The sequence below is a fragment of the Elaeis guineensis genome, chromosome 13 (genome assembly GCF_000442705.2).
Source record: "Elaeis guineensis isolate ETL-2024a chromosome 13, EG11, whole genome shotgun sequence".
NCBI classification, from domain to species: domain Eukaryota; kingdom Viridiplantae; phylum Streptophyta; class Magnoliopsida; order Arecales; family Arecaceae; genus Elaeis; species Elaeis guineensis.
The window spans coordinates 54120252-54145733 of NC_026005.2; the positions used below are offsets into that span (position 1 = coordinate 54120252).

At 37.4% G+C, this 25482-nt stretch overlaps 1 protein-coding gene across 1 annotated transcript; it reads left to right on the forward strand.

Moving 5' to 3' along the window:
• Window positions 1-2889: 2889 nt before the first annotated feature.
• LOC105033824 (OBERON-like protein) lies at window positions 2890-22473 on the forward strand. Its single transcript, XM_010908756.4, has 3 exons — window positions 2890-3068; window positions 3606-4780; window positions 21683-22473. Exons 2-3 carry the CDS (start codon window positions 3637-3639, stop codon window positions 22288-22290), a joined length of 1752 nt encoding a protein of 583 aa, XP_010907058.1. The 5' UTR covers window positions 2890-3068; window positions 3606-3636; the 3' UTR covers window positions 22291-22473.
• Window positions 22474-25482: the final 3009 nt, after the last annotated feature.

Here is a 25482-nt window from a genome sequence, read left to right on the forward strand (position 1 = left end):
TGAGTTACCGTGATTGTTTGTTGTTAGTTGATAGTCGCCAACTATCGATCGGTTAACTGATTGTTAGTCGGAGTATTGTGTTCATAAGGTCGATATAGAGTCAGAGTCGGGGATCAGTTGAATAGTCTCAACAAGGATAACTTTCCTAGAAAATATCAACAACTTTCACTTTCAATGGTCAATCTTAGAGTTTATCTTTTCAATCAAAAATTTAAACTCCCTTGGCTGTAATAGCATGCAAAAAATAGGCACGTCCAAATAATTCTGTGAACCCTTTTTCTCTCTAACTTGAAACAGATCGTGAATAATGTATTTCATGGAGGTAGGAGTAGGTGGAATGAATATGACTTGATATTTGTTATAATTAACTGCTTGGCCCAACAAAGATCAGCAAGAATCAATTATAGCATGAATACAGACAGTATCCTAAATCTTGGCTCTTGAAACAAGAATGAAATCACCAGCAAAGAGGATATAGGAAATTGATGGGCTACCTCTTGGTCTATAAGCTCTCAACATTCAATTTTGGATAGCATATTACAAGATTTTGGAAAAGATCTCAAAACATGAGACAAAAAGATAGGACGATAGAGGGTAATCTTGTGGAAGATCTTGAGTTGGAGTAAATCAATTTGTGGGGGTCCCATCAGTTAGTAAAGCATGCTGAGATCTGGTAATACAAGCGCGAACTTATTGAATAAATTTGTCATGAAAGCCTATTTATTGGAGTATCTGAAATAAAAAATTACTATATTTAATTAAAATTTTTATAATGAAGGAGGTGCATGTGCATAGAGGAGGGAGTGTGAATGTTTTTTTTTTTGGTAAATGCGCATTCTAGAATACTAGAAGATCAGGTAACCGAGTAGTGCATAAATTTGTAAAGGATACAATACAAATGAGTTTCAACCATGAATGGAAGATTCACGAATTTCATTGTCCATATTTTGTCAAAGGCCATAAAACATTTCCTTTTTTTGATTAATAAAGATCACTTTTTTTTACCCAAAAAAAAATCTGTACAGTCTTAAGCCTATTAATGGCTCATGGTGTTACATGTTATGTTAAAAAGGCAAAACCATGCTAAATCTAACAATGGTGTCTAAGAATTTTAGGAATTGTAATGCTTAACCTCCTTTGACTTTAACATTTGTTTTCCACTCCATGTGATAATTTTACTCTACATGTATTTAAAGCTATTACGGGGTCTTACCATCTCGGCCATTGTCCTCAGCGCTCATCTTTAGAAATATACATTGCCTCATGACCGAGCTCTCTCAATAGACCTCGGTAAGAAGCATCATCTGTATGCCCTACCCCTTTTGTGAGAGACCTCTCATCACTGCAGCCCTGACTTGGATCTTTGGGAGCCAGAAAGAAACGAACAACTATGCTACACTCCACTTATAGACATCGTCCTTAGCTGCCTACTGACAATTATATTGTGCTACCCCCAATCACTAAGTCAGGCTCAAGCCGATGACTTCATAAAAACTTCTAGACATTTGAACCATTATAAGAAGAATGTGGGCCAACCCCACATCCCTTAAATATTAGACAATTTGGATAAAACTTTTGAGGTTACGAAGAAACATGGCGCACCATTTAATGTCATTAATCATCTATTACTCATGACTTATCATGGGCCACGATTCTTCGCAATAGTTATTGATAATTAAGATAATGTACATCTCCTTCTCCCTATAAAAGGAAATAACAGAGGATCCTTAGTAAGTTTTTTGGGCTTAGAATCAACTCTCTTGCTATATATTTTTTCTCACTGTTCCTAAAGCTTTAACTAACTTTAACATCGAAGGATTCTTAAAGGAGAATTTTTAGTAATCGGACTTTTCTTACATGTCCCAAGAGCAACACATTATCCTCGGATCCTCATTGACCATCAAACTTTCTTCTTGAACCGATGTCGACCAAGCTACTCCATCTCGACCTCGAGCATTGTGACAACAGTTTGGTGTTAGAGAAAGAGTACCAGTGACCCATTATTTTTGGATCATCGCCGACCATCGAACTTCTTCTTTGACCCGTTGCCGACCAAGCTACTCCTCCTCGACATAGAGCATTGCGGCAACAAAAGCTTAAACATACTTTGATGATTTGATTATTCATTAACTTAATTTCGTGTTCATTGCATTTAGGCCACTTCCAACTCTTTTAATTTTGAGCTAAATCTGAGTTGATTTAAGAAATCTAGTAAAAATATTAAGTCTTCCGACACTTCCATTTATATATTTTAAAACAACCATTCTAATTATATTCTAATCATATAGTTGAAATGTATTCTATTTCATAATAACTAGATAATATATATAAATATTAATTTTTTTATAAAACTAATAATTGATACATAATATATAATTTATTTATGTATTTATATTTTAAGTTCAATTGATGGACTGAAGCAAGCCAATCATAGCTTTTGCGCCGCTGATTTACTCGTGGATTGATTGAATTCAAGCCGTACTTGACCCATTTCATCACAAAATGCTCGCAAATTTGACGCGTAAGTGATTTTTATTAATCAATTATTAGCCGTGCAGTATACGTATCACTCAAAAAAAAAAAATCATATAAGTACGTAAGGTGAACCAGTTTTCAAAATGATTTTCCTATTTTCAAGTCACGAGAAAAACGCAAGGCTGTTTGGTGTACAGAAACCCACAACCCATCCCATTCCTCTTTGTCGCAACGCAGGCACCAGTCAAAGTTGCAACCGTCGAGTTGGCTGTACAAACCGGGCAGAAGCACCGCGTCATCATCGCCGTCCTCAGCCCACGCTGCGAGAACCGTGTCTGACCGGTCAAAATCCGTCTCTGATACCGGCCGCGCCGGTCATCTCATCAAATCACGCGTGGAAACCGGGCCTTCTCCCCTTTTTACTTGCCTCTCGCAGCCGTCTTCTGGACTCGTCTTCTCTTTCCCAAGGGGAGCGAGAGGAGAAAGAGAGCCCTGATATTAATCCTTCTCTTTCCTCTCCTCTTTGGACTCCTCTTCGTTTTCGCCTCGATTCCCCTCCGAGGCATTATTTTCTTCGGGAATCCTCGTTTCTGGTAAGCGATCGATCACTGATTACTCGATTTTTCTTCTTAGCTTGGATTTGTTGGACCTCTAGGATTTTGGAAGTTGTCGCTTTCCTTTCCCTCCTTTTTGGTTTGTTTAGATGCTGAGGTGAATCATCTAGATGTATTAATTTCTGCGATCAGTTTTGGATATTTCAGTTCTGAGTAATTGGCTGAGGGCTGTCTCTAACTTGCTTACTTCTCTTGGACATTAGGGTTTCTGATTCATTTCTGCAGAAAGACTGGGTTTTGCTGCTATACGTTGGAGGAATTTTTGATTTGGAGCTGTTATTTTTCATTTGCCTTGTAAATTAGGATCTGTGATTATTTTGTGCAGTAAGATTGAGTTTTGGCTCCGCATGTTAAAAGAACTTATGATTTCGATAGGTTATTTTTCATTTGTTTGGGGTTGGCGTGTAGTCTTGTATGGCGATTTTGGTTTGAATCCAATTTTTTATTTTAAGAAGATCAAATGTAGAAATTTTAAATAATGCAGTTGAGATGAGTTTGGATTCATTCTTGTTACAGGTGAGAGTTTTAATCAACAGGTTCAATTCATATGGGTACCCCTTCAGGTGCAAATTTCCACCAGCATCCACCCTCAACAATGCTACCCCCTCGTCAGCACCCGAGGTCTGTAGGGCTGCAGACCTCCTTATCACTGGCTTCATCGGATGCTGGTGGGTCCCCTGGTGTCCAGGAACCTGGATCGAATTTTGACCAAGGGAATGACTCTGCCACTGAGAGCGCCAGCTCTCGCGAGACCTGGCCTGTTGAGACCAACTGTTCCGATGCCATGATGGTGAAGAAAGTAGACAAGGAAGAAAAAGAATGCCTTGAACCACAGGTCATTCGGAGGGTTTCCAGAGCAGATAAGTTATCACTCCGTGAAATTGCTCGAGAAAGAGTGGAGGTGATCTCTGACAAAATGATGGTTATGCCAGATGAACTTCTTGAGGAGATTAAGAGTGAGCTCCGCTTGATCCTTGAGGCTACAGGGGGATCTCAGCATATAGAAGAATTCTTGCATCTGCAAAAGCTTGTCCAAGGGAGAGTTGACTTGACAGCTAAGACCCTTGACAGGGCACACAGAGTGCAGTTGGAGATTTTTGTTGCAATCAAAACAGGAATTCAGGCCTTTCTGCATCCAAGTGTCAGCATACCACAGAGTCTCCTGGTTGAGATTTTCTTGTACAAGAGGTGTAGAAACATTGCCTGTCAAAGTGCTCTACCTGCGGATGACTGCAGCTGTGAGATTTGCACTAATAGGAATGGTTTCTGTAACCTTTGCATGTGTGTTATCTGCAATAAATTTGATTTTGAGGTCAACACATGCCGCTGGATTGGGTGTGATATGTGCTCCCATTGGACCCACACAGATTGTGCTATCCGTGTTGGGCAAATTGGAACAGGACAGTCCGTTAAAAGTGGAGTGGGGAATGCTGAGATGCTTTTCAGGTGCCAAGCTTGCAACAGGGCATCGGAGTTGTTAGGGTGGGTTAAGGATGTGTTTCAACACTGTGCTCCTGGATGGGACCGGGAGGCTTTGATGAGAGAACTTGATTTTGTTAGCAAGATTTTTTGTTTGAGCGAGGACCCTAAAGGGAGGAAACTGTACTGGAAGTGTGGGGATCTCATTGAAAAGATGAAGAGTGGTGCTACTGAGTCCACAGCTTGCAGAATGCTGCTTCTGTTTCTCCAAGGTATAGCCAATTTTATGCACTAGATATAAACATATCTCACTGTTTTAACTGTCATCACCACTAATTCTTTATGTCTAAAAGGGCCTTACACTTAGAAATGTTTGAAATTTCTTACTCAGAGAATAGTGCTGATTGCTAAGTTATCCCATGCAACATGAAATCTTTTCTTTTGTAATCTCTTTACATATTTTCCATTTAGCCTATTTCATACAGGTTTCTACCTTGTCACATTCTCCTGTTGAACCTCTACTTTAATACAGTCTTTACATTTAGGAGGATGTTTATGAAATTTGAGGGTTAAAATAGTTACAAGCCTAGGTATAGAAATATGCATCCACATTTCTTTTCAGCTGTTTTAACATTTTTTTGCAGTGTTTCGGTTGTGACATAATGCTTGAGCCTTTGTAAGCTATGCCACAGGTTATGGCCATTTTGAATTGAAAATATCAATTAGATTCATGTTGTTTTAATTGTTTATTGCCATTTTTTTTTTGGTCTATTCTTTGCAAGTGACTGGAAGAACATGTTTTTGGTATGTTGATGATTTGAACATAGTCTCCATGTCTCGTCTATCTGCTATAGTGAGGTTGTTGTTATTCTTTGTTCCTTCAAAAGCTTAGGCTTTATAGTTGCTCCTCTGTAGCTTGCACTACAAAATCTGTATGGTCTCGTGTTGTATTTTCTTCTACATAATACCATGTTTATTTTGAACAGTATTTTGCTCATGTTATGCATTTGAAAAACCCCACAGTCTTTGATGCATTTTGTGTAATTTACTAACAATAGTTCAACATGTGGAAACCAACACCTTTAGAGCTTCCAATCGCTTGTCCGTATTTCCTTCTGCTCTTGTATAATTAAGCAGTATGGTATATTTTATAATAAAAGGAACACTTAAGACTGTTGATAATCAGAATTGCTTGTATATCTTTCATGTTACAAGAGGCACTATATATAGAGCAATAAAGGTCAAGATACAATGAACCTATTGATTTCCTAATGATATATTTTCGAAACAGGATTTGATATATTTTTTGTTTAGGATTATTCAGATTTCTCGAATCAATTATAATAGGAAACAAACCAATGACAAATATCTCCTACTCTAGATATGGAAATACATAAATTATAATCTTTGATTTGTAGACATAAATCAAAGGGTATAGGGATATCAATCAATACTTTCCTTCAAGTTGGTGCGTATATGTCATATGCATCAAGCTTGTTACGTATGTATGTTATCCTAGGACCCCGAAGTGATTTGGTGAAGATATCTACTAGTTGATCATTAGAATTCACAAACGAGATAGTGATTTCTCCAGAGATGATTTTTTCTCAGATGAAATGGCTGTCAATCTCTATATGTTTCATCCGCTTATGGAAGACTGGATTGGAAGCAATGTGTAAGGCTATTTGATTATCACAAATGAATTTCATAGAGCCTACCTTGCAAAACTTTAATTCTTGAAGTAGTTGTCTCAACCATATAAGTTCACATGTAGTAAGGGCCATAGCTCAATATTCTGCTTTTGCACTTGATCTGGCAACCATATTCTACTTTTTGCTTTTTCCTGAGATGAGATTGCCCCCAATAAGAACATAGTATCTAGAAGTCGATCTTCTATCACTAAGGGATCCTATCCAATCTGCATTTGTATATGCAAAAATATCTTTGTGGCTTCTATTTTCATAAATCAATCCTCTTTCGAGAGAATCTTTAATATATCTCAAGATCCAAACCACTGTATCCCAATGATTTTCACAAGAAGAGTTAAGAAACTGACTTACAACACTGACAGTGAAAGATATGTCTGATCTGATCATGGTGAGATAATTTAATTTTTTCACTAGTCTCCGATATCTTTCTGGGTCTGAATAGGACTCCCTCTGATCGGGTAGAAGTTTCACATTTGGATCTATAGGAGTATCGATTGGTTTACAATCTAGCATCTCAGTCTCTTTCAGAATGTCAAGGGCATACTTCTTTTGAGAGATGGCGATGTCTGTTTTTGATTGGACTACTTCAATCCCAAGAAAGTACCGCAACCGACCCAAGTCCTCAGTTTGGAAGTGTTGAAACAAGTGCTGCTTTAGGCCTTTGATACCATCGTGATCATCACCTATAATGACAATGTCATCCACATAGACCACAAGATAGATGCATAGATTAGAGGATGAATATTTATAAAATATAGAGTGATCTGCCTCATTACGGACCATATCAAATTGCTGTATGATTTTATTAAATCTTCCAAATCATGCTCGGGGAGACTGCTTAAGGCCATATAGCGATTTGTGTAACCTGCAAACTAAACTCGTCTCTCCCTGAGTAACAAATCTAGGTGGTTTCTCGATATAAACTTCCTCCTCCAAGGCACCATGTAGAAAGCCAATGGTTCATGGCAGCAATTGATAAGAAGAGCTGGACAGATGCCATCTTAGCAACAGGGGAGAATATGTCTCCATAATCAAGACCAAAGATCTGAGTATAGTCTTTAGCCACAAGACGTACTTTCAAACGATTCACCTATCCATCAGGGCCCACTTTAATAGTAAAAATCCATCGATAACCAACTGTAGATTTCTCGGGAGGGGAAGGAACAAGAGTCTATGTGTTATTGGATTCCAAAACTGCCATCCCATCAATCATCGTCTGACGCCATCCTGGATGGGAAAGTACTTCCTGGATAGTTTTAGGAATAGAAATGGAAGATAAGGTAGAAACAAAGGCATAATGATATGAAGATAAACGATGATAGCTCAAAAAATTATAAATAGGATGAGGATTATGAGTAGAGCATATATCTTTATGGAGAGTTATAGGCCAATCAGTGGAATGCTCAGGTAGGCCCGAGGCAGGTGGAGACGCTGGAGCAGAAAATGAATCATTTGAATCTTGAGTGGGAACAGTCTCTGAAATCTCAGGTTGTTGTCGATGCTGATAAGTGATAAGTGGGCATGGTAAGGAATGTATTGGTTGAGCAGGCGGAGCAGGAGGTTCGTGAGAAATCGAGACCGGCAGACCAAGATAGGAAATCGGTAAGAGTTGAGAGATGGATTCAGGCTCCACTGGTGAGCTGAAATAAGGTGTATCCTCAAAAAAGGTGGCATCTGCAGACATGTAAAATTGATGTGTGAAAGGAGAATAACACCGATATCCCTTCTGAACCCAAGAGTAACTAAGAAAAATGCATTTAATAGCACGGACAGACAGTTTATCAAGACTTGGAGAAAGATCATGCACAAAACAGGTAGAACCAAAAACATGAGGGGGAACAATGTAAAGAGGGTCCTTACGAAACAAAAGAGAATGAGGTACTTTGTTACTGAAAATAGATAATGGCATTCGATTTATCAAGGAACCAGCGGTGAGGATAGCTTTATCCCAAAACTTTAAGGGTGCATTAGCACATAACAAAAGAGTACGAGCTATCTCAATAATATGACGATGTTTTCTTGTTGCTATGCCATTTTGTTGTGGAGTATGTGGACAGGTGGACTGATGAATCATGCCATGAAATGCAATGAAAGAATTGAAGGGAGCAGAAAAATAGTATTTTGCATTATCACTACACAAAATGCGAATAGGGTGCCCAAATTGAGTTTGAATTTCATTGTAAAAGTTTTGAAAAATAGTAAACAACTCTGAATGATCTTTCATTAAGAATATCTAAGTACACATTGAAAAATCATCAATGAAAGTAACAAAGTATCTATATCTTAAGATAAAACTGATACGACTAGGACTCCAAACATTAGAATGAACGATGTCAAAAAGAGACTCTACTCGATTATTTATCTTGCTTGGAAAGGATGTCCGAATATATTTTTCAAGCTGACATGACTCACACTCTAAAGACTGCAAATGAGAGGATGAGGGATCATCTTTCTTAGCTTATTTAGACTCGGGTGACTCAGACGACGATGAAGGAGACTAGGAGACTCTGTGACAACACATATGGTAGAGGATAGAGGCTGGAGATAATAAAGTCCTTGTGATTCAGATCTTACGCTAATTGTCTGTCCCGTACTCCGATCTTGTATGAGAAAAGAATTAGCAGTAAGGGTTATAGAGTAGTTAAGAGTACGAGTAAGTTGACTAATAGAAATTAAATTAAAGGAGCAACTTGGTATAAAAATAACAGAATTTAAGGATAAAGAAGGGAGAGATGTAGCTTGACCAATGCCAGTGGCTTTAGCTTTAGAGCCATTGGCGAGGGTGATGTAATGTGGTGTTTGGGAGATGATAATTTTGAGAAAAGAAAATGATTACCAGCTATGTGATCAGAAGCACTAGAATCCAAAATCTAAGATCCATCAAACGAAGAATAGGAGAGGCAAACCGTAGAATTATCGGTATAAGCAACAGTAGCTAAAGATGAAGCTTGTTGGGCTGTTTTAAATTGAAGATATTTTTTGTATTCACTGTTTGATAAAACATTCTGGTTGTCACTCTCAATATCTGGTGCTTGAGATTGTATCATATTAGCTGATTTCTCTGAAAAATTATGCAAAGAATAGCACCGATCTCGAGTATGGTCGAAGCGATTACAAAAGGAACATTGAGGGTGATTACTAGATCCACGGTCCCCTCTACCACCACCATGACCACGGCCTCGGCCTCCACGGTCAGTCATGTTAGAGACAAAGGTTGAAGATTCTGAGACTGTTTGGAAATCAGCTCCAGATGCTGCCTTCGGAGAAGGAAGTCACAGCAAACGATCAATAAGATCCTCCACTGTAGGAATATTAGGATTTGTCAGAACTTGATTCCGAATAGAGTCAAAATCTTTATGAAGACCGTGGAGAATGAACACCATATACATGTTGTCAAGCTTGTCCAGTGTCTTCTAAAGGTTATCACCGGTCAATATCAACTTGATTTCTTTAATGGTGGATTGAGCTTTGTTTAGATATGAGGGTAGATCATGATCCGTCATTTTGAGTGTTGCCAAGTTATGGACAAAATCATACAGACGTTGTATATCATTGGAATAGATGCTCCGAGCTTTCTTCCATATGTCATAGCATGTTTTATGTGAGCGAAAGTGCACTAACAGCTTTGGATTAATGGACTGCCATAACAAGGACACCAACTGATAATCAGCCTTCTTCCATTGGTCCCTCTCATCAGCATCGATATCTTCTGCCCTCTTAGTTAGATGCTCGAAGAGCCCTTGACCTACAAATCATACATCAATAGTAGCATATCAATCCAGAAAATTTTTACCATTGAGTTTTTCTGACGTTATGGTGGGAGTGCTAGAGAAAGCAAAGGAAACAAGGTCCTTCAAATCTGATGCGGAAGCCATGAGAGAATGATTTTACTGAACAGATCTGATGACGAGATAATGACCAAAAACAGGACAGAACGGTGAAAACTAAAACAGGGGCAGGAACGTAAGGAGGGGATAGGAATAGTGTTACCGGGGCTTGTCGGAAAGATACACGACAAGGAGATCCGATTGACTAGAAGCTTTTCAACGAAGGATAGTAGATCCACCGGATTTTGACAAAGGCTTTGATACCAACTTAAGACTATTGATAATCAGAATTGCTTGTATATCTTTCATGTTACAAGAGGCTCTATATATAGAGTAGTAAAGGTCAAGGTACAATGAACCTATTGATCTCCTAATGATATATTTTCTAAACAGGATTTGATATATTTTCTGTTTAGGATTATACAGATTTCTTGAATCAATTATAATAGAAAACAAAACAACAAGAAATATCTCCTACTCTTGATATGAAAATACATAAATTATAATTCCTGATTTGTAGACACAAATCAAGGGATATAGGGATATCAATCAATAGGAACATATCAAATCCTTAAACAAAAAGGTCATTTTTCATAAAAGGACTTTTCTCTGTTCAAACTTCAAGCATCATGGCCTTTTAAGATTGATACTGAGATTACTTGTTTGATCCTATTGAGTTAAAATGAATTTGTCAAAATAAAGAAGGATGAATGAGACACTAACATCCCTACCATATAATAAACAAGGTTCCTGAATGAGGTGATTTCACATGGGTCATTGCATGCATGCATGCATGGGAGGAATTTTCAAGACAATATCTTATTTGATAAATATTTTGTCAAGTCTGTCTCTCCTTAAATATTCCTAGAATAGATGGTAAATGAATCATTTAGGAAAGGAGAAGCATTCAGACAGAGACTTATTAATAAACTTAAAAATTATTATGGGATGTTATAATTGAAGCTTTCAATTTCATAGTTCTCCAATGAACAGTTAACCCCTTTTATCCCTTGTTACATTTTAAGGATTCTTTGTTGCTTCATTAAACGTCTGATTGCATAAAATTAGGAGTTAATTGTGAAAAATCATGCTCCACTATTAAATTTGCCATTTTAGTCTCATTTCACTTATTGACACAAATCACTAATTAAGGATAACACAAACTTGTACGGTCAAGTAGGCATGGTGCATATAAAACTTTCTGTAAGTTGATTATGAACAATGATTGAAGAAATAAAGGTTCACGATCTAAATCTTTCTTTCTTGAGATATTTGATTTACGAAAAATTATTTGCCTTATAGAAGTTTTATGCAGGTCTATAAACTGATATGAGGTTATGGGTTACATTCATATGCCAGTTAAAGTCACATATATCCAGGGTATATGACCCATATCCAATAAAGTGTGTCACAAATATTCGCAGTGTAATTAGCCAAAACATGTAGTTTGTCTTGGCGCTAAAGGCAACTGAAAAGTATGTAAAGATTCAAGTAGAAAAGGTTAAAAGAAATTACTTGGATTTTTTCTTGCTGCCAACTTTTTTCACATTAGTTCCATAACCATCAGCCAGTTCAATATATAAATAATGATCCATAACCAAAATAAGGAGGGTGAGTCTTGGTGCAACAGTAGGTTGCTCCAATGTGACTTGGTGGTCATGGGTTAGAAACATGGAAACTCTTTGCATGCAGCGGTAAGGCTGCATATATTTGACTCTTCCCAGACCTTACAACGGCGAGAGCCTCGTGCACTCGGCCACCCTTATCTATAAACAAAACAAAACATCTCATAGGATTACTACTTCCTTAAGAAGTTATGATTACTAAATTTTTTTAGTTTCAGGCTTCCATTATTATTTTAAAGATGATTAAACCATAAATCCTCTTTACTAAACTTGTTTGTCATGATACATTGACCACTGAAATTGTGGTTCTTTATTTTAGGGCTATAAGGCGCCAAGTTATCATAATTCTCTTGTAAACAGAAAGGGCCGGTGTACTATAAATCTAGGATGCAAAGGTACAACCAAAAAGGAGACTACATTAATTCAGATCCATAATGCTTACCTCTGAATCACCAGCTATTTAACACCCTTCAGAGATAGTCTCATCATTCCTCTACTTCACTGACTATGAGAGAGAATATATTTTCCCCTCAAACCCTTAGTTAAGTTTTTAATAGCATTGACTTCCCCTAATCACAAATCCCTTATGTCAACTTTATTCACCATTACAATGAAACTAATGGCCATGAGTGCAATTCAATCTTGAACTAGAGTTTTTTATGGAATAATATTGTCTGTTATAATGAGGTTGGTATTAGCCATTATAAAAAAAAGAAAAAAAGAAGTAAAGGACAGTAAAAGGATTCTTTTGGTTACATCAATGCTTACAAAATAAAATATTATTTTTTGGTTATAGAAATTTAAACTTTAAAAGTAAATTTCTATTCAAATGAACAGTGCAACTATCTTATAAAGATGTCATTTTTAATTTTTTATTATGTAAGCATCTATCATAAGAAATTGATAATGGTAACTTTCTAAAAGACTCTCTAGATTTATATAAAGGTCTTTAAGTCATTGTTGCATCCTAGTGATGGTTGTTATTTTATACCATGCCCTTGACCGAACATCAAAATCCTCACTCTTTTCTACTGCTTCCATGTGAAAGCCATATAGATGGGCTCTGTGGGTCCTTTAAATTTGACTGAGTCCGTGTACTTGCATTGTTATTATAATGAAACCTGCAAAACTCCAAGGTTCCAGAACCAATCATCCTCTTTCTCTCTCCATATCTCTTTCTCTCTCTCCGGTGAGGGAAGAAGAGAGAGGGAGAGATCTCACCGGATCATCGGAGGTCCTTGCAAGCCTCTGGATGGGCGGCGACGCCACTGCGAGCTCTCCGACGGTCAGTGAGCCAACATTGAGGGACCGAAGGGCGGCCAAGGCCGCCCTCCTCCAGTTCGAAATAGGGCTCACTCTTGTTTCTTCTTTTTTTTGATTTTTAACGGGCGAAGTTGGCAACTACGTTGCCGACTTCACCTTTTTCTTTTTTTTTGGAAAAAATTTTGGCTAAAGCCGATAATGATCTGATGAGGTCTCTCCCTCTCTCTTCTTCCCTCCCTTTGTCTCACCGAGCTCAAAAAGAGCTCCGACAGCCTCCAATGACTGCTGGAGGCTCTCTTTTTCTCTCCCCCCTCTCCCTCTCTCTCTCCCTCTCTTCCTCTCCTTCTGCCCCTTCTCTCTTCCTTCATTTCTTCTCTCTCTCCCTTTCTCTGCCCTGTTGGTTTGCGCTAGTCTGGTCCGATACGTACTCATACTAACTTGTACTGCCGGCCGGCTGGCGCGTCTCGGTTCCGGCTCCGGGAACCTTGTGTGATACCCTTACCATATAGGGCCCTAAGGGTCTCGAGGACTTCTAGTTTCAAGGGTAGAAGACAATGCTTAAGTTCACCAAGGCTAGCACTTCTTATTTTTTTTGCCAAAACATGCTCAGGATCCATGCAACTAGTGCTTCCCAATTCCCACCCCCCCTTCCCCCCCAACCCCGTCAAAGCACCTATCTAAAATAAGAAAATAACATTAGAAATATAGAAGGGAATTGAAGCTGAGAATCGAGTTTAAAAGGACAAGTAGTTCAGCTAGCCTTGGCCAGGTGTGCAGATGAGGGCAATGAAGTTGCAAATGAATTGGAAAAATAATGTGGGAGGAGAGAGCGGGGGAGGATTTGTGCTGCTGTAGTCATAGGTGTTGATGGTGGTGGCTTTCTGGCCAAGGACAAGGATCTAGTGGTGTCACAAGCACCAAAATTTTGAGAAACCAAGGAGGAGCACCACAAAGCCCTTACCTTTCATGTCGGCTGTTCCTGTTCACCATCACTATATACTTTGGGGTGAAAGCTGTAAGTTGCCAGACCTGTGGTTCCCAAATAATTTTCTTCCATGCTTGATCTGACCAAAGATGGGTTCTGTTTTGCTGTTTAGACCCTAATTGAAGCGGTTCAGTTGATAGATTGGGTCTGGTTGAGTATGCTTTCCGGTCGGGTGTAAGTTATGTAGATCCATCCATGCTTAATAATTTTTGTTGAATCAAATTGTGTTCAGATGTGTATGATTTAATTCTATCAGACTCTTATCCAACTCAATTAAGTTGAAGTTTCAATTTGGGACGCATTTTGACCTATCTAAATCCTAGGAATGAGAGTCATGCGGGTTTGGTTGCATATGGATCAAAGCTAGATGCACCCAATCTACTTGCAAATCTAATAATAAATTATTGCAGAAGCCTTCATTATGTTTTACTAACCTATCAATACAATATAAATTGCAGTGAAAAAGTTTTATATTAAAAACAGTACAAGTTTGTTAATAAGCAAAAATAATTTAAGTTGTTGACATGGTAACTATTGACCAAGTTTTGCTCATTGTAACATTGCATTTATTATAAAATATTAATCCGAATTTTACATATTACTTTTTTAGGTAAAAATAAACTAATACTACCCAGGTACAATTGTCTTTGTGAGAACACAGTGTCCTTCCTCTATTTGATGAAAAAAGGAAATCAAGGAATGGCTTGTTGTAATTTGCATAATTACCATCCTTTGGGCTGAAGCACCCCTAATACCAAAGATATTTGGAAAAAGAAGAAAATAAATGTATTGTTATTTTTTCTTTTTTGAACTACTGAAAGTAACTTGATACAACAATGTGATCAGAATGGTTGATAGATCTAGTTGTGCTTGTGCATCCCTTCAACATAGGGCATCCGACCACTACAAAGTGCTTTCTCACCTATAAGAGAAGATGATACGATTGAGTCTATACATCTAGGGGTGCAAACGAGTGGAGCTACTTGTGAGCTACTTGCGAGTTAGTCGAGCTCGACTCGGATCCAAGCTTGACTCGACTTAGCTATTTTCGAGCTTGAGTTGAGCTCAAGTAGCTTAAATAGTTTTTCAAATCGAGTTCGAGTAGCAAGATACTCGACTTGGATGCTCATGAGTTTATTCGAGTTTATATATATTTTTAATAACATTATTTTTATTTATAATATATACATATTAATTATATGAGTAGGCTAAGGCTTGAACACGAGCTTAAGTGTGTCTCGATTAACATTCCAATAGAGTCGAGTCGATCTCGAAGATTGTTTTTTCTCATCGAGTCAAGCTCGAGCATAGTATATTAAGGCTTGATTAATCTCGAGTCAAGTTTCAAGGTTTAGTATTTTGAATCGAGTCGAGCTCGAGTCTTTATCTACTTGACTTAGCTCAGTTCGATTGCACCCCTATGTGCATCCACCAATAAGATTTAAGTAATTTTCAGACAGATTTATTTTGTAATGCTTGGATTCGAGGGGTCGTGATAGTGTCTTTTCAAAGGGAGTTAGCAAGTAAAATATAAGAGATATAAATAAGTCAAACATTTAATAAGCATTAAATAAGTGGAACAAAATAGAAATAATAGGATAGGGAAAGCAGTAAAAAGATATACTAGAAGAATAATAGATGGGTCATACTTTTTAGAAGTGCTACTATTAGCTTTATCTATAAATGAACACAATGTAGGCTTCTTCAGGAATGTTGCAGCAGTAGAATTTGTTGTTTAAATAGATCCTTACAATGAAGCAACCAGAACTGAGGCATGACAAGGATCTTGTGAGTGATCAAGTCACTACTGAACTCTCACAAATGCTTGTGGACAACGGTCTTTTTTATCACCATTACTTGAAAACGGGAAGATAGAGATTTGATTGTGGGCCGATAACATAAGAAGGCCCTTCCCACATGTCAAGCTGGTCTTCATTGCTGCTCATGACCATGCTACCTCCTGCACAAGATGTCTAACCAGCACCACTATTGAACATAAGACTATCCATTCAAGGGCTAACCCAATTTGCACCTAATACCATTATTGTATCACTACTAAATGAAGATGCTTAGCTAGACTTTCTATCAATTTTATCCTCCTTAAATGGAATCGTGGTCTATGATCCAATGAAAATCAAAAAGGGATATTTATGTCATGAATTTCTTGACATTAATGAGTTAGTTAATTTATACACTATTTGAAGGTGTAATAATTTATAATGTACTGAATGTTGACGGCATGCAAGAAAATTAAAGTTTAGGCAGAACATTATAGCCAATATTAAAGCTAAAGGGGGACTAGTTGAACATTGATTTGGGCAGTACTTGGTTAGCAACTCAAAGTGGAAGTTTACCCAGGAAAGGTTGGCTTACAGGGAAGGTTGTTTTAGGCAATAACATTTCTTAGTCCGCTAAAATGATTAATTGATGACATGACATAATAAAGAACCTTGACAGATTAACATAATTAGAATGCTTGCAAGGCATAAGCTTTGATTCCATATTTGGCTAGAAGTTCTTGTATAGAATCCACTTTTTATGTGAGCTTCGACGTTTTTAGTGAGAATAGTGGAAGGTGTACCCATAAAAACATCATATCAATGACTCAATTGATGATTTAATACAACATGAAATTGATTGATCAATAACGGGTCCTTTTGAGTTTTGACAATGCCATGTGGATGGCCGAACCCAATTCCATTTGCTTTTTGGAATACTATAGATTATGAAGCTAATGCTTATATTCGTTTTATCTTGTAGAAGAATAATTCACACGAGGGAGTAATAGCATTTGAAAAATGAAGATAAAAATGAAAAGAGGGCATAAAACATTATGTTTGGCAATTTTTGGTATAGGTGATGTGCCAAACTGTATCTGTTTTGTAGTGCACAAACTCAATGTTTTAAAAGGTGGTTGCAGTATGTGGGCAGTCAGGATACTGCATAGCACGTATGTGCTATATGGTGCATATGTACGGACATATGTGGTTCATATTTTTTAAGTATTTAAAAATAAATAATAAAAATATCTATGAAAATGATTAAAAATTAGAAACAATTATTATAAATATTCAGAAATAAATAAATAAAAATTAAATATACATATGCACACTTGTTTGAGTGCATACTCTAGCATGGTGAGACTTGTTAACCTATAAAATCACAATTCCTATGAAGTGTAATCTGTGCTCAAATTTTGAGTATATTAATAGAATTTTAAAGTATACTATTATTACCTTACTGAACCTGATTTAAAACCCGCCTGACCTATATAAGGCTGCATTATTTTGATTTTCACAAGGCAGCCCACATGCATCCTTGCCTACATGTGGTCTGTGGACCAACAATGTGGCTCACTTCATATGGGTACTGCATATGGCATATGCAATATGGTTTATACGCTGGCTATGTATATCCACCCTCATATTGCACTTTCTAAAATACTGCAGATGATTCTGTATATTATCTTCTTATCTGAAGGTTGAGGAAAATAATTCTTTTTGACTTGTGGATTTATATGAATCCTTAAAAATGGCCTGACAATATTGGTTAACTTTAAGCCATTAACTTCTTTGCATATAATTATTTAGGTTAAGGTAACTTAACCATAAATACTGATAACTTGATATCTGTTGAACTTGTATTTGGAGATATATCTGATTATTTCTTATTGGGTTTGATTAAGAGGCAACATTTAGGATAGTAATTACCATGTATATAGATTGAGCATTGCAAAGGTGAGGATTGAGGTTGAATCAGTGGCAAAATTAGATAGTGTTATGTTTAGTATGAGAACCTAAGAATTAACTAATAGATTTGATTGAGATGATTGTGAAAGAAATTCCCCTAACTCTTTTCTTTTCGTCTCCTTTTATTCTGTGCATATGTGTGGGGGGTAGCCTTTGAGAGGTCATAATTCAAATTGTTGTTCCATGAAGGTTGTGATTTAAAATATTTGGTTACTGCTTGGTATCACTTTTATTTTTCTTATTTTAAAAATAGAAAAATAAAATTTTATTTCTATTTTATTTTAAAATATTAAAAAAATATTAACATGTTTGGTATAGTTTATTATTCTTTTAAACATAAACATGATGATGGTGGTTGAGATGATCATAGTGGTGGCAAAAAAAAGGCTGCATTGGTGATCATGACAATAGTGGCAATGGTGGTAGCAGGCCTAGGGGCATTGACAATGTGGTGGCAGCAACAATGATGATGGTGGTGTGGTAGAGGTTGTGGCAGCGGCGGTAGATATGGTGCAAGTGGCAACAATGATAGTTGTGGTGGTAGCAATGGCAATAGTGGTGATGGTAGTGGTGCAGATGATGGAGGGATTAGTGGCAATGATGGTGGCGATATTGTATGTAGTAAAAGACATGAGTTTGTTGTTTTTGAATATAATGAAAGTAACAATTTTTTTTGCTTCCATTTTTCTAGAAATAATAAAAATAACTCTTGAAAAATAGAAATTAAAAAACAATAGCACCAAACATGTTTTCTTCTCGATTTTCATGGTTTTGTTTTTAAAAAAGTAAAAAATAAGAAATAAAAGCGATGCCAAACAAGCCCTTGGCATAGGGAATAATAAAAAGGTGATTGGAGATAATTGAAATGAAGGATCCAATCTGAGCATTGGACCTTGTATCAATACTATGTTGGTACAGTGTCGATACACGTGGCATAGGGGACAATTTGATGTACTGTCACTCGATTCGCCCCCAATATCGAGTATTGGTTCGATGCTGGCACTGTACTATATGTTCGGGATGGAGCAGTGCATGCTGGTATGCAAACCTTGCTTGAAAATGAATATGATTTTAGGCTTTACAGGGAAATGAGTCATGGACAAGATTAGAGCTGATAATGCTTTAAATGTGGCATAAGCTGTCTATTTAATGTTCACGTTACACCTTCAGGTCACGGCAACTCCTATCTTGAAACTTTACGCATATAGGGTGATAGCTTTTAGAAGAATATTTAAATAACAATAGGTAGATATGGCTATTATGGATCAATGTTTTAAGCTTAGCTATCGAGCCCTATTCAAGTACTTTACTAGTATGGTTCCATACACCCGTATACCCCTGTGCTAATACATGGTATACTGCTGTAGTTGACACAGCACTTGTACCATATGTTGATAGCACAGGGGCATATCAAGTTCCTGTGCTGGCAGTCTGTCAGTTCGGTACGATAGGCCCTATACAGGCCGGTAGTTGCTGGTGCTTAAAAACCCCCATAGATGTTGTTTATGGCAAATGATATTAGTAAACTAACTTCTGCTGGTTCTGCTTATTGAAAGGAGGATCTGCACTTGAGTTGAAATGAGTCCCTGATCTTGGATGGCTTCCTTGCTGTCATTCAGCATCCAGTAGTCATCATTTTATGCTAAACTGAAAGAAAATTTAGTTGGCCTTCATGCATCCTTTATTCCTCTTGGTGAGAGTTTTTCAGAAAGTATCTCATCGAGTTTTATGCTGGCACACAAAACCTTTTAGTAGAAGCTTTGTTTCTTTGAAGTGTTAGATATCCTCAAACATGAACTTTTAAAGGATTCTTTTTGTAAGCATAGGAAGCTGCAAGAATTCGGGAAAACTTGAGTTGACTGGACAGCAAGTCTTCCAAGAATCAGTTGACTGAAATATTTTCAGTTATATTTCTCCTTTATTGGCTTGCTGTGGTCAGGTGTTCTACCTAAAAAGTTGGTTTCTCCTACATGGTATCATTTCTTGCTTTAATGTCTTGCTAGGTACTCCTTAAAATCTTATTGACCTATGTATTGGCCTTGAGTACCACTCTAAGACCATCAAGAAAAAAGAAGAGATATTCTTCTGTTGGGTTCTTTTGCAACAGCTGCAATAAGAAGGACTGCATTACAAGGGAACATCATATCAAATTGATTGTTTTCATTGTTTAAACACAAATCTAATCTGCACATTTGTTCTGGAAACAAGCAGAAATTATTGTCATGCATTATCATACTCTGTTCAGTATGCATTGTCTTTGTTTGCTTCTACAGGGAACTTTATGTCAAGTTTAGCTGTTGCCTTGCATGTTTGTCTCCTCTCAGTTTTGTGGGGTGGTTATTACTGCAGTAAGATTGTTCAAGAACCTAGACCTCTGGAAAAGAACTTTTATCAAATTTTCCTTGCATGCTGATGCTGTATTGTGGCTTTCAAAATTTGTTTGTTTTGGCAGTGCTTCCCCTTCAAATATTTAGACTTAAGTTAATTATCAGTCTTGCAGAAACTAAACTTTGAAGTAAGACTTATATAATTCTAGCTACATGACTGAAATGCCCCTGTATATTTCATTAGTTGGCATATTTGATTAAATGTTTTATGGAAATTACTTCTTATTAGTGATTGATTTCTACTTTCCTTTTCGCCTTTACTTTCCCATATATGCTTTTGACATTGGAATTTCGAATCATCATCTGTTGTTTCAACAATATCATTACCATGCTGAGGCCAAACTCCTTTTATATATAAGTTGAATCACAGTGGTACAATTGAAGACAATCTATTTTTTCAGTGTACTCAAGAATTGCATCCTGCTTTTGGCTGGAGTTTTTATTTTCTGAACCCTTGTTTGACATGTGAAAGGATTTTAGATTGCTGACACCAAACTGAAGCAAGATAAGAACAGGGAATGAATATGTTCGGTAGGCTTTGATTCTGCTTATAGTAAAATTGTGAAGGTCAGAAGGATGAAGCAGAAGTTGGATCAGAACAATTGCTAAAGACTGGGGCTACCATTGTAAAATTTTGTAGGGTGTGGAAGAAGTTGAGTAGTTTGAGGGAAGACCTTGCCCAGCAGAAATTGAAGAGGGCAACAAAGACATGCTTGTGACCATCATGTAAGTTCCAGACTTTTCACGTAGGTTGAAGGCATCATAGCCTTAACTCATCCAATTGCAACCATGGAACAAGAATGTGAAAGGTGATACTTGCTGCAAATCGACATGTTAGGGACAAAAACAAAGAGACTTAAAAATTTGGGTCCCCATACTGTCGTGTATGTAATGTTACAACTGACAACTTTCTCAACCCAATTCTACACAATAGTTCTACTCAGAATTTGATTTTTGGAGGACGCACCAGGCCACCTAAAGAAATTGACACTAACAAAGCTATAGAGAACTATGGGTATAAGATAAACAAGTTTATTGAGTAGCTTCAATTCTAGAAATCCATGTTTGTGAGTAGCAGTGTAGAACACTTTCTGAGGATTGGATTGTCAAAATGACAGGCTTTTTCCCTCAACGGTAAAAGATCATGTTGACATTCTGGTTTGAGGAACAAAGAACAACTTCTGGATTTTAGCCACCAAATTTCCAAATTTGGCATTTTAAAATGATCTGGCACTACCCTTATTCAACAAAATTTGCTATATGGGAACAAATGTTTTGGGTCTTTGATCCAAATCAATGATATATGATTTAATCATGTACTATGTAGATAATCTGTCATGGGACTATATGATTTTGGTAAGTTCTCACTCAATGCATATGGTAGGTTGGTCAACAATCCCAAATAGAAACCAAATCGGTTGTCAGATTCGGGATTGACGGAAGTGCTTCATCCTTTGCACAGCAGCTTTTACTTTTAATTAGTCCATTGGAATTCATTGTTAAATTTTGGTGCTTTTTAGTTAGATTATTACCTGCCTTCACTATTTTACCATTCTCTTCTGCTCTTGCATGAACACTTCCACATGCATGCGTGATATAAAGTAGATACTTTATTCTCTCTTTGTTCAGAGCTTGAGATAGATACAACAAAAAATTCTGAAACCGAAGATGCTGGGCATCTGATTTCGCCACAAGAGGCTTGCAACCGAATTGCAGAGGTGGTCCAAGAAGCAGTGAGAAAGATGGAGATGGTGGCAGAGGAGAAAATGCGCATGTTTAAACGAGCCCGTCTTGCTCTGGAGGCCTGCGACCGTGAGCTAGAGGAGAAGGCCAGAGAAGTTGCAGAATTCAAGATGGAAAGGCAAAGGAAGAAGCAGCAGGTAGACGAGCTCGAGAGTATAGTGAGACTAAAGCAGGCTGAGGCCGAGATGTTCCAGCTCAAGGCCACCGAGGCCAGGCAGGAGGCTGAGAGGCTGCAGAGCATAGCTCTCGCCAAATCAGAGAAAGCTGAGCAGGACTATGCTAGTTTGTACCTAAAGCGTCGATTAGATGAAGCAGAAGCTGAGAAACAATATCTATTTGAGAAGATAAAGCTTCAGGAGTCCCAACGGGCTCCACAGGGGAGCAGCAGCGGTGGTGGTGACTCCTCACAAATGTTGATGTACTGCAAAATCCAGGACTTGCTGAAGAATGTGTACAATGTGCCTGGCAAATCTGAAGGGCAACAATCAAAATGACCACCTTGCTCTCTGTTCATCGTCTAGTAGCATCAAGTCGTCGTAATGCATGACTAGGACCATTCTATTGATCTGCTGATAGCAGTTTGTAGTGTCAGTTCCAATGTCTGTGCAAAACAACCTTCATGTCCCTTTACTATGTTTATGTATGTTTTAATGTGGATTACCATTTTTGCTTTTCCATTTTGGGAATGCTCTTCATTGTGTCTAGGGGCACATCTTTTTTTCTATTTTAAATATATTTATTATCGATATGAGATAATTAGTTGGTAATGTTAGGTTACTATGATTTTTTGGTTGTGAATTTTGCATAAAAAAATCCACTTAACAACTGATTTTGAAAAAAAAAGATCGGATTTTTTTTCTGTTTTTTGGCACTTTGATACAAATTTACGGGCCTGGGAACAATTTGGGTCTAAACATGCGACAGGCAATGTATTTACTGGTATCCTCAGTATATGGTTATTGAACGCCTGATGCAAATTTGAATAATGTGCACCATCACCCGTTCCCATATGCATCTCGTCTTTGGACCGAGGATAAAATTGCGCTTCTCAGAACTGGCTAAAATTGTTCAGGGATTCCAAGATTATTATTATATATCCCAAAAAATAAAAAACACCAACCTTTTCTTGCAAATTCAATAAATTAGGTTGTTTATTATTCAAAGTCCATTTCCTGGTATGCGTTTGGATTTCATCTTGCATTTGTAACAAATGGGGAGCTGCAGAGTTATTAGTTCAAGTTGCTCACCTTCTGTTGTATCTTGTTATAGCTACATTATGCAATGCCTCTTTCTTATAGTGTTGTCTTTAGTACTGCTGCTTAAAATATGCCGTTTGAGGACTATCTTTACTAGGATCTGCAACGTCTGCTCCATTTACTCCCAGCGTCAGTGATCCCGACATCTTTCTGGCTCTAGAAACAGGGTATGGCCATGGTGGATGATCCTTTAGAAGACCCAAGTTATAAAGGCAAGACGAAGGGACCATGCTACATATGTGCAAACTGTAGCAACTGTAAAGAGCAACCTAGAAGACAATTGAGGTTGAAAGTATTTATAGCATAGAGGAAAAGTTAGTCAGTTTCCTCTTCTTTTTCTTCTTTAATTTGGTGGGTTGGGAAGATAAGCCTGTGCTTCTGGCTGTTCTCATGAGAAAAGCCAAAATATCAACCTTTGCTTTTTGAAAAAATGAATAAAAAATGGCCCATGATATACAACACCAGATGCCAGATTTTCTTTTCTTTTCTTTTCTTTTTTTTTTGGGTGTTGGGATTGAAGGTGGAATAAGTATGTTAGCGATCATATGTTCAATATGTGATCCTCTAGATTTTATTCAGGATGCTACATAAATGAATAGCAGGTATTTAGATAATAGCTCATATCTTGTCAGTTATTTCTATTTTAATGGCTGTAGCGTTACCGGAGTAATGGCCATTATTTAATATTTGCACTACTAGCTTAAATAAACGAATATTTTCAAATTCTTTATCAAAAAATAATATTTTTAAATTCAAATCTTTATGCCACCTGAAATGAATCTTTTATCTAATCAAAATTTTAAAATAGAAGTTGTATTCAGTCCACCAATTTTAAAATGTACCACCATTGGTTTTTGTTATTGACTGTCCTTCTTTCTTATAATAAACCAACTAACAATCATCATTTCTGTTATTATGTTAATGTCCCAAATGAAAAATCTCAGTCCAGGCAATGTTAGAAACTTGTGATAGTAATCACGAAGGAAAAACTAATTTTTTTATTGTAGGATCTTCCAGATCTAAAGAGATCTAGGGCGGAATATTTTTTTTAAAAAAAAGTTATCCTACTTTATTTCAAATGTAAGGTCTATTAGATTTAATTCTTATTATTCGATATTTAATCTAAAATTAAATCTAAAACTTGAGGATTAGAGAAATACCTCTAGGATAACTAGATTATCCTGTAGATGATCGCAGCAACGTCCGAGGTTCTAAAATAGCCATGCAGTCACCTGGCTTCTATCGGTATCCACTCGAGTAGGATCTGGATCATCTTCTCCTCGCGAATCTTTGCTCCAAAAATCAGATGTAGATCTGATCTACAAGATTTTCAAAAGATCTTCAAAAGATCTTCTGAAGCTGGAGCAGCAGCTTCTCGACAAATTCCTGCAGCCTTCTGATCAGGGAGCCACCATATCTTGGACAAGCACCAGATGGACGCCCAACCTCTTGGACGTGAAGAGGGGAGGTAGAGGAGCAGAGGGGGCATGGAGAAGTGGAGGGGTTTCACATTTTTGCTGGGTATTGAGTAGAGTCTCTAAACCCTAGGCACAGACAAGGTTTAAATAGACCCTGCTGCGCCATGCAGTGCCACATCATTCGATCAATCAGAAAATTTCAATTAATTCTGAAAAAATTCTGATTGGTGGAGTGATGTCATTTGATAATATCAGATAAGAACCCCACCAAATCCTCCTACTGTTGGCGCCAACACTAGATAAACACAGTGAGATTGGCGCCCAACAGTTTGAGTCGATCAAGGCATAGAGTCCTCATCTCATGGGACTCTATCCTTATCCACTTGGGGCGCACGCCATATCTGATTATGGCACCTACTTTGAGGGTAAAATTAGCAGGTAGACACTCCACAAAAACTCTTCAATGACCTCTTGCCAAGTGGCCTTCAGTTCAAGGTCCATGGGTCAACGTTTGACCGATGTCCTAAAATAGAAATGGCAGGTGACAGGAATTAGCAGGTGTTGTCTTAAATTCATCTCATGAATTAAGACAAGACTTTTCTAAGCTGGACTGACTCCAGTCAGACTGAGAGAAACCTTCTCAAGGTTATCTGGGTGAGTCAAATCATATTTGGCTCAGTCGAGATAGAAAAGATTACACGAGGAGAAAGTTAGGCTCAATCGTGTGCTAGCATGATTTTCTTGAACCTAATTGGATCTAATCCCAATCAATCAAACTGGGCTAGCTCAATTGATGACATCCAGATCCTAACTTTTGTTTGTGTGACCCAGTTAGGTTCATTTTCATATGGTAATGAGACATGTCATGATCTCATCATCGACATCATCGAAACTCCTTTCGATGGATCAGAACTTTTCTGATTCAGACAATTAGAATGATCGATCATCAAGATCATTCTAATTGCTTCCAAAATTCATCAGTGACACCTAACAGTATATGGTGGCAACCCAT

What these genes read in the sequence shown, in the direction of transcription:
- LOC105033824 (XM_010908756.4), top strand. Translation starts at nt 3,637, where the DNA reads ATGGGTACCCCTTCAGGTGCAAATTTCCACCAGCATCCACCCTCAACA. An exon ending in GCTGCTTCTGTTTCTCCAAG is followed by an intron (nt 4,781 to 21,682) that starts GTATAGCCAATT and finishes CTCTTTGTTCAG; the next exon opens with AGCTTGAGATAGATACAACA.